The 10,475-nt window shown below is 42.3% G+C and overlaps 1 protein-coding gene across 1 annotated transcript; it reads left to right on the plus strand.

Moving 5' to 3' along the window:
• The first annotated feature begins 654 nt into the window (after nucleotides 1–654).
• Nucleotides 655–9,543, plus strand: PIRT (phosphoinositide interacting regulator of transient receptor potential channels). The gene is made up of 2 exons (XM_089506948.1): nucleotides 655–704; nucleotides 8,853–9,543. Exon 2 carries the CDS (start codon nucleotides 8,888–8,890, stop codon nucleotides 9,329–9,331), a length of 444 nt encoding a protein of 147 aa, XP_089363074.1. The 5' UTR covers nucleotides 655–704; nucleotides 8,853–8,887; the 3' UTR covers nucleotides 9,332–9,543.
• The last annotated feature ends 932 nt before the right edge of the window (nucleotides 9,544–10,475 follow it).

The following is a 10,475-nucleotide window of genomic DNA, read 5'->3' on the forward strand; positions in this document are numbered from 1 at the left end:
AGCTAACGGCCAGTCTGTTGCTTCTCCCTTCATCCTGCTGGAAAACCTGTGACTGACCTGGACTGAATTAAGCACCTGATTCCAGGAACACTTGCTGACTGGAACAGAGGACAGTTTCTCTGAATCTTTCTATTTATAATCCAAAGAAAATAAAAAGGATTTATCCAGAAATTAGTCAAAATATATTACACATGTGTAATTAAATTGAATAGTAATTGAAAAGTACAATGGTGGTTTCCATAAGGAATAGTCATAACTGCTTGGTTCTAGTATGAAAGATGTGCATTTGGTAAAAGTCAAACTTGTAGGAGAAGGGAGCATTCATGTTTAGATCCCACACTCCTGACTTGACAGAACCACTCCCTGTGCTTCAGCTGCTCTTTCCTTTGTCCCAGGTAGGCTAGCACCACCTGTCCCACCTGTCCTCCTCTGCAGTGCAGGCCAATGGCATTGTTTGCTTTGCTGAATAAAATAACTGGCAGCCCAGCCAGGGAAGGGTTAAGACAATCCATTGGCTGCAGCCTAAGCGGGTGAGCTCATCTGAGCTGGAACAGGGTTTATGAGCCACTCAGTGCAGATGATATCAGAGAAGGATAGCTGAGGCTGGCAGCAAAGCTACTTAGGAAATCAGCAACATCCACTTAGGACACATTCCATGCCTATACAGAACAGCAAGACGACTTCAAGAAGCCTCCAGGCATCATGTGAGTAGAAATACTGGCTATTGTAATTGCAGGCTGGGGTATCAGGGAATCCCTGTGGTGGGCACCAGAATCTGGAGGACCTTGAAACACAAACTATTCCTCTAAATTCTCAAAGTGGACCCTCTAAGAAATAAAGATGGCTTCCATCACTACCACCACCACCCTGGTTGTGATCTTAGCTGATTTCATCTTGTTTTGCTTGAAGCTAATCACTGAACCTTGAAGTTGGCATAACATTCATTCCCTGCATAGGCTGAATGGAGCTGGGCATCGCTAGGAGGTGCTCAGTGTGGAGAAAACTCACACAAGGAAATAAACAGATCCTCTTCAGCCTCTGAGTCCCCTCCCATACATCCCTTGCACAAATGTCATTTTTGATGTGGATTGCAAGCCCCAGCCAGGGCAAAATTGTGCTTGATGGAGTGCCTGTGCTAGTGTTAGCCCACAGTTCAATGCTGAATTCTAGCAACGGATAGCATGGAAAGTTTCCTAGAGAAAGATGAGGGTGCTTTCTCCTATGACACTTGCTCCCCAAGAACAAATGTCAGACTTTGGTAGACTAGTTAGTTACAAGAATAGCAGTGATGTGGGTACTGAGGTGGGGGAGCAGACTTCAGGCTGTTGGGTTTTGTTTTTTTACCTAGAACTGTGAAATTATTATTGTTATTATCGTTATCAGTTTCACAGTCTACCAGGTGTTGCCAACTGGAGTTTTGGACTCTGAGTGATTCAGGTTCTGTCCAAGAAGCTAAGATTCAGGGCAGCAGCATCAGATGATGTGACACATCCCAAACAGTATCACTTTTTGTAACTGTGCTACAATTTTATTCACATGTTTTGTTAGTCAATTTGGAAATGCTTATTGTTCTTGTTATTGCCATTTTTATTACTATTATTAATCCTAATATCACAGTCTACTGGGTGATTATGACTGAGATCTAGAAATGATAATAGTAACAATACTTCTAGAGATTGAGGTGGGGGAAGAGGAGGGGGATGATAACATCCCTGCCAAAGTAGTACAATGTGATAAAAAGGAAATGTGAAGAAAGAAAGGGACTAATACAAGTACAAGAAACAAACAGTCCAGTTACATATAATTTGAATACACAAAATTTTAAAGAAAAATTAAACTGGAGCTCAGAAGACCACAAAAGTTTTAAACTGAGTTTTAAAAACAGTAATTGAAGAAACAGTTTACACCAGAGCTAGATGCAAAAGACAAATACTTTGAATCACAGAATTTGCAACCCAGCTATTTGTTTTGAACACCAGGAGTGAACTGAGTTCACAGTCCTTCCCCACAAAAGTCCATGTCTGGTTGTCTTCAGCAGTATAGCTTAGGGCGTGGAAAGCATCATATTTGTTGCCGTGGTTATTAAACAAATGGGAGTCAGAAATCATTGCCAGTCTACTGCAAACCATCCAGGAAACCTATCAGTCAATCCTAATTAATGACCTGTCCATCCAGTGTAGTCAAGACTGTGTTCTGAACTGTGCAGGGACTGCTTTAATGGAGCTTTGGATGACTCAAGGGTGATTTTTCATGCAATTTCTCTTAATCCAAGGAAAGATCTGAAGGGATGAGGATGCCTGAGGGCTGCATCCGGGGGGGGGGGGGTCCATAGAGGGGGCCACAGTTCACACTTTCCTCACCCCTGACCTGTGGAGACCATAACCAGTGGACAGCTCTGCCTATCTGAACTGCAGAGGCTGGATGTCTCAAACCAGAGATTGTGAGCCCCCAAAATGGACCTTTCTAGGCAAAACTTCACATTACCATCACCTACTGAACTGGGACTGCAGAGTCAGGATAATCCTGTCCAGCCTCTGCTTCTATCCGTGACATTTCACAGTGGATTGAGGAGAATGATGCATCGTGAGCTGGAGAACAGAGGATGGGTGAGTGCAGCTGCTCTCATAGTAAAGGGCAGATAAGATTCCCTAAGTATCAATACCCAGCCTGGGCAGTTCCTCCTTTGGGACCTTTACCAATTGACAGGAAAGTTTCTTGAGAAGATTGTGTGAATATTCAACTCATATTTAAAATTAGTATGGAACCTGAGATTTGCTAAATTATAATTATTGCTAAAAAAATTGTGTGGGATAAACTGGAAGGGAAATATTTGTCCATCTAGGGTTTTAAGCGCTTAATCCTTAAAAGTCTAGAAGTGAGTCATTTTTGAAGAACTGACCAAAATGTGCATTTTTTTTCTTATTTGTCAGAAAAAGAACTTGAGGTTTAAAATACCTGAATGCAGTTTTGAAAGCAAAACTATCAGTTCCCCACCCCTCTTCTGGATTTCTTAAGATCCTAGGTCTTTCAGTCCTGACAGTCTTTGTGCAGTCCATTGACACTTCCCTTTGAAATGAGACCTCAACTGTCTCTTCTCTCACATATGATAGGGAATCAATCATGTGGCCCTCCAAATGCCACTGCACTGTAACTCCCAGCATTTCTCATCACTAGCCATGCTTCCTAGGGTTAATGGTAGTTTCTGTTCTGCAACACAGTCTGGAGGGTCACATTTTGCCAACCCTTTTGCCATTTCCAAGCCATGCATGCCAACAGAGTTAGTGATTGCCAGATTCCAGGGCCTTGCCCTGAGCATCCAGTTTTCATGGGCAATTTCCAAACAGGAGACAAGGGTGCAAATTCTCCATTTTTGATAGCCCAGCTCTGAACAAAAAGAAAGGGCTGTATACAAATTCATCGAGTTCATCAAGTACAGTGCCTGTTTGCTCCAGTTTGCAAGCTTCATTTGTTGATGCAACTTGCAAAGACTCTCTAAGTGATCTCATGTATACTTATTTAATTTGTTAGTCCTTTCCTCGTCTTGGTGCCAGGACCCACTCTCCAGTCTGGTTGGCATCTATCTTCTGGCTAAAAGCAAGTAGGCTAAATTAAATGTTCCTTACCCTATCTCTCTAAGTATGTAAGAAACAACAATCCTTTCATTTCACTTTGATCTGAGACCAGCATCTTTAGCTCAGATTTCTGTCTTAACAGGAAAAGATTGTGTGTGTGTGTGTGTGTGTGTGTGTGTGTGTGTGTGTGTGTGTATTTGACTGACAAGCTGTGAATAGCTATAGTTGTAACTTAATGTATAACATTTACTGACATCACCAGTAGCCATTCCTAGGTTTCAAGTTTTGGCCAGGAATTCTCAAAGCCTGGGATGAACCTGAACTGGCAAATCTATGATTATCAATTTATCTATATATCCTATTGGTCTTTCAGTCCATACATCCATTTGATTTATATCATTCCCTTCCTCATAAGCACTCAGAGTGTCTCGCAAATCTGCACAAAAACATAGCTAAAACAGAAAATGACTAATATCTGAAATCACAGATCAAAAGGTCAGCCAAAATACAGTGCAAACAATACAAATGAGATTGTACATATGAAAGTATGTTCTTTACTGGTACCCAAAACACAAAGATGGAATGAAGTGAGCTTTGCTAGACTTTTGATTTCAAGGAGCCATGGTTCTCACTGGATCACAAGGCTCTGCCTCCCAATTATAGTCACATTCCTCCATGTTTAACTGCATTAAGTCCTAGTCATTAGGACCTAGTCAGAGCTAGTGCCTTGCTGTGGGGCTCTAGAAGTGGAAAACCATGAAGCCCTTTCAATGTCCTTGGAATATTAGTCTTAGCAGCCCTGGACAACATGACCAATGAGGAACACTGGGAGCTGCAAGTTAACATCATTTGGAGGCCTTCATGGGTCCCACCCCTGACTGAGATCTTTGCCTCCTGGTTCCCCAAGAGGTGCGGAACTCATTTCCTATGGTGCATTTAGTCAGGCCACTGGTACCATCCACCACCCTACAGAAACCAACCTTAAGGTAAGGCCAGAAGCACTAATAGTGGGAAGGATAGTTGGAGGGATTAGGCAGTTGCAAGAAGCTAGGCTTTGAAGGAGGGCAGGGAAGTTTAAATAAAAAATTTCAGAAAAGGCTTTCTAACAAGATAAGGAGAGCACATGAAAAACTCTGGCTGTTTTCAATCTCTGCGTGTGCCTGTTGCAATAAGGGGAGTCATCTTCCCCTAGGTGATGTGAAATGTGCCAAGTGGAAAGGGATCAAAGCACTACCCTTGTTCCCACTCTTCCCTGTTGATTAACAAAGCCAAGTTGCAGGAGTTGCTGTCAGTCACTGTTACCAGAAAAGATTTCCACAGCCTTGGCACTGCTGGAAAATTTGCAAATAATCATGGAGACTGTGAAACATCAGTCTAATTCTGAAAGGTGGTGTATTTCCCAGTGTTTTAGGCTCAGTACAGGCATGCATGCAGACACACACACAGGATAAGCCATACTCCTTCAGCCATGTGATTATAGCTGGCAAGAAAATGAGACATTAGGTTTGCCAACCATATACCTTCAGGCAGCACAATACCATAATGCATAAATTTGCCCTTAAGATCAAACTCAGTCTTGGAACTTCCAAGGCTTAACACCAGGTATCTAATTTTGTTATTATTGTGTGCCTTCAAGTCGTTTCTGACTTATGATGACCCTAAGGCAAACACAGGTTTTCTGGGGCTGAGAGTGTGCAACTTGCCCAAAGTCACCCAGTAGGTTTCCATGGTTGAGTAAGGAATCAACCCCTGATCTTCAGAGCAGTGGCATCACTACCTATGGTGACACCTGGTTTGGAAGGCTGCCAGGAGGGGGGTAGTGGTGGCAGCTTGCTAACTCACTTGTCTGCCCCTTCAGCCTCTGTGTCGCCCTGGTTGAGCAAGTGAAGCCGAAGTAGGGGACAGAAGAAGTACATTCACTCCTCCTCACTGAGTAAGCCCAGTGATGGAGAAGCCAGGAAGGGTGAGTGGTCACCCCAGGGAGAAAGCCCAATGACAAAGCATCTGGAAGGGTGAGCATTCACCCCTTCTGTCCCAAAGGGGGAGGAGGGCCTAACCCCAGTGCATCTCACCTCCACCCCCAGTGGTGCCACCTCTCTAGAGTTGTAGTCCAATGCCCAAATCACTGGCTCTCACCATGGATGGAACCACTATGCTGGCTCTTTTCTAGGAGGTAGATGCCTGAGATACACAAAAAGAAAGAAAGAAAGAAAGAAAGAAAGAAAGAAAGACACTTCTTTTTAGCAGCACACTCCTCTCTCCTGCTCACCTTGCTTTTAAATGGATAGATAGAGTGGATAGATAGAGCCCTCCAGTTGTTAGACTGCATCTCCCACCAATCTAGCCAATGGTGTGAAATGAAACACACTGCAGTTCAACAGCACAAGCTGCTCACTCTTACTTCAAGGAAAATTGAGATTGAATCTGAATAGTTTCAGGATGTGCTCCCAAGTGAAGGGTTCTTATCACTCCTTCCAATGGATGCTCTTCTGCTGGACAATAAAAGCAGATCTCCACTGACTGCTCATGCCTCAAGGGCTCTGTGCATGTGTTCATACGCATGTCACTCTGTTCCATCTACACACTGATAGTCAAATGCACAGCATTGCTCCTCCTCTTTCTTAATCCTTACACCCACAAACACTTCTTCTGAAACCCATAGTTTTTGGTAGCATTTTAAAACCAAATTCTGTATGTCTTTCATTATTATATTTTAATTTTTAAAAAGTACCTGCAGCAGCCAAGTGCAATTAAACTGCGGCATTACCTTTCAGCAAATGTGGTTACTGTGGGACAATAACTTTAGACTTTTTAAAAAGACAAACTCAGTTTCAAATTATTTTTCAAAATGAGGGTGGGAAACTGGAGGATGTGGTGATAACTTGTTCCTCCTTGTCCTGATATTTGAGGAGGCTCCTATCTTGACTGTTTCTTTTCTTTCTTTTTCTTCAAAAGGACAATGGAATGATGCATTTAAAACTGGCATGTTATGTGTCAGTTTAGCTACTTGTCTCTTTAAAAATAAAAATAGGCAGGTCTTATGCAGATTTGGAATGCCTTGATCCAGCATAGTGAAATTTTGATATAAATTAAGTGCCAGTAAGAGTTTTGTAAGCTTACAAGCTGGTCCTACAGGTATTTACTCAAAAGCAAATTCTCCCAGGTTTGGTATGGACTTCTCCCTGCTTCATAAGCTCAGAGAAATATCAGGAAAGGGGAAAGGACTTACTTTGCAGGACACGAAATGGCTCTAGAAATAGAACAACACAGTGTGTGACAGAGAAAGAGGGGACATCCCCAACACGTACTCCACCTCACAAAGGGAGATCTACTCTCACTCTGCATCAACATTACACTTTCCTGTCTACACCTCATGAAAAATTTAATTACTGTTGTGTTTTTCGCCTCCTTCTGGGATTTTTTCCTTTTTCCTTTTTCCTTTTTTTTTTTGGTAGGGGGAAGAGACAGAAGACGTGAAGGGAAAATGCAAGCATATTATAAATTGAGGGCAAAGATAGCTGCCCCAAACTCTGAGTAAAATTCTGTGAATGAAGCAAAGGGGACTGCAGAATAAAACCTTGTTAGGAACCACCCCAAAATCCTATCCTAGATGTCACAGTCAGATCTGTTTCTTCCTACCCAAAATCAAGATTGGACTCCACTGTCTGAAAGAAGGATAACAATGAAAACTCTGGGGAAACTGGCAGGGAGGGAAGTGTTAGAACAGTCTACATTTGGTAGTGGATGGGAGTCAGGGTGGGAAGCGGTCCATCCTTGCACAACTTTTACTTCTAAGGAAATCAGATAAGAACAGTTTTGCCAAGAAAAGTTACAGAAAGCAGAGAAACCACTGGTGAATACCACAGCTTTAGACACCATGACTGTCGTGTACAGGATTACTTCTCAAGCTTTAGTGATGAACTGAATTTAGAAATTTAGAAACTGGAATTTAGAAATCTGGTAGAAAGCCCTCGCATTTGCTTATATGCTGGCAAAACTGGAAGAGTTGATAGGGAATGTGTCTGAAAGGGTTCCTGGTGGTGGGAGATAATATTACTGTATTTTCTGGCATATAAGACTACTTTTTAAACCAGGAAAATGTTCTCAAAAGTTGGGGGTCGGCTTATACTCTGGATGTCGTCTTATAGGGCAGGCTCTGAAACTTCTGAGCTGGACTGGAGAATCTGCGGTTGCCATATATGGTGTGGGAACTCAAAAACAGCCACGGCTGCATCTGCACCATATGTGGCAACTGTATGAAAGCAGGAAGGGTGGCGCTGTACAAGTATGGTAGAAGAAAATCCACTCACAAGGATTCGTGGAAAGAAGTGACTTAACACGGTCCTGATGACAAGGTGAGGGGTGCCTCACCGGGAAGGTGTAAGTGAATGGCGGAGCAAGCTGCAGGCTTCTGGAACACCCGGAGTATGGGAAAAAGAGCCATGTTTGCACTACCGCTCTGATAGTCTTGGAGACAGTGAGGGCTGGGCAGGCAGGGAGAGCTGACCAGTCCAAGCAGGCTTTTAATAGAACATGTTTTCCTGCTAAGTACCTGCATGTCATAAGCATTTGAATTAAAATTACCATATTGAAATCGAATCTGATGTTTTTTAAATTTTTATTTGGTGTGCGTTGGAAGAGGGGTAGTCTTATATGGCGAGTATATCCCAAACTCTATATTTTAACTGGAAAAGTTGGGGGTTGTCTTATATGCCCAGTTGTCTTATACGCCGGGAAATACGTAATCTTCTACAGATAAGGAATGGTGGCCCCCTAGATATTGTCGGACTGTGCCTCTTAGGGGTTGTAGCAAGCATGGCCAAGGGAGAGGAATTCTGGGAATTTTAGTTCAACAACATTGGGAGGACTACCTAATTTCCATCCTTTATGTATATTAAAGTACACCCTCCAGGATTAGGTCAAATGGAAGGTCACAAAAGGCAGTTTCGGGAAGCACCAAGGCTTACATGGCCTTGTAATCTATACCTAGGATGTAACAAATATGGCCAGTGTTGGTCACATCATAGCTTTCACTTGCGCAGAAACATCATGGCCCAAAAATATGAATGGGAGTTGAAAGTTAAAAATCTATATAGCAAACATTTGGGGATAGAAGCCAATTTACTCAATATATTTGTATTCTATTTCTGAATATTTCTGGACCTTTTTTTTTTTTTTTTGTCTATGTTGTATTATTTTAAACCAATACAACTATTTAAAAAAAGAAAGTTACAAATATGTCCCTCCATCTAATCTTCACTTTTCTCTCCTCCCCCATAGAGATTTAATGCTGTGAGTCTGTAAACCTGGCAGTCATGGAAATCCAACCAAGAGACATGGAGGAGGGAGATAAGTCCCCTGAGTCCAAGGACCTGCTGACCAGTCAGACAGCCAGCACCCTGTGTATCAGCTCACGCAGTGAGTCTGGATGGAGTGCTCCACCACAGAACAAGTGGGATGTTTACCATAAGCCAGTCATTGTATTGTCAGTGGGTGGAGCAGTGTTCCTCTTTGGTGTGGCTATCACCAGCCTGACCTGCCTCACTATGGACCAAAACAAGACCATGGAGAACAGCACGACAACTGATAAAAAAACAACCAAGGAGATATTTAAACTGTGCGGGCCAGCCTTCCTGTCACTAGGCCTCATGCTGCTTGTGTGTGGGCTCGTCTGGATCCCCATCATCCGCAAAAAGCTGAGACAGAAACAGAAATACCACATCCTTCAGAGCATTAAGTCTTTCTTCCTCAACCGCTGAAGGCAGCCCTCGGCCACAAGGAAGAGGACTATATGTGATCAGCACAAGGCCTGGCCTCCATTCTAGGAATCTACAAGCCCAGTTGTCACTGCCCTGAAAGGGAGTTGACTCTAATCCCCTATTCTTCCTTCTATTTAAAAGGAATTGATAAGCCCAAGCCAGCGGACCTACAGGATCATTTGGGGCCCTTAGTTCAGCAAATAAACTACACATTCCCCACAAGGATATTCTAAGTTAAAGGCACTAACAGTGGCAGAACAGATGCCAGACCAGTTATTTCAACTAACTGGTACTTTATTATATAGAATGTTGTTTTAAAGGTACTTAAAGTTTAGATAGCATTCAATAGAAAGCTGATGCTGGAGCCTGTGGCCAATATTGGCCCCAATGTGACTAGTGAATACTTCTCTGAGAAAGCAGTAAGATATTTCTCTTATATAAAATGGATTTGGGTTTTTAAAAACACACACACCAAAATTACTTGCAGAAATGGTGCTGAGAAGGTTTCCAAGAAAATTCCAATGGCTACTTTTGTTTCATTTTGTTTTGTTTCATGAGAGGAAGCTATTCTGCAAGCAGACAGTTCTATGTGAGTAAAAATATTACTTGTACAATTTCTCAGACCTGGCACAAGAGAACATCGGACATTTCTCAGTGGGTTGTAGGCATACTTATCAAACTCTGAACTCTCAAGTAAAAAACAAATACTCTCAAAAGGAGAGACAATAATGGTTAAAAGTTTCAAAAGACAGGGCCTGGAGGTATACTATTACAGCAAAAATAGCTGATTGTTTGGTAAGGAAATTGGATCTGTCTATAGAATATTTCATGTTGTATGAATCTAGGCTAATGCTGGCTACCAGTTACAAATTCATAACTGTATGAAAAGAGATCTTGTAGCACCTTTGAAACTAGGGAGATTATCGCATGCACCATAGCCTGTCTTTTCCCCAATGGGATACATACACATTTAACTATCAATAATGGATCTTATCATATTCGCCTGAGGATTTTCCTGTCCTTGAAAAGCCACAGGATAAGCTCTGGGTTGCATATGGGCTGTATACAGGCTGTACATTCCTGCCGACAGAAGAATGTGATAAAATCCATTATTGACAGTTAAACATGCATACATCCCATTGGG

This window comes from Sceloporus occidentalis, unplaced genomic scaffold (genome assembly GCF_023333645.1).
Source record: "Sceloporus occidentalis isolate IW3139 unplaced genomic scaffold, rSceOcc1.0.p SCAF_1, whole genome shotgun sequence".
NCBI lineage: Eukaryota > Metazoa > Chordata > Lepidosauria > Squamata > Phrynosomatidae > Sceloporus > Sceloporus occidentalis.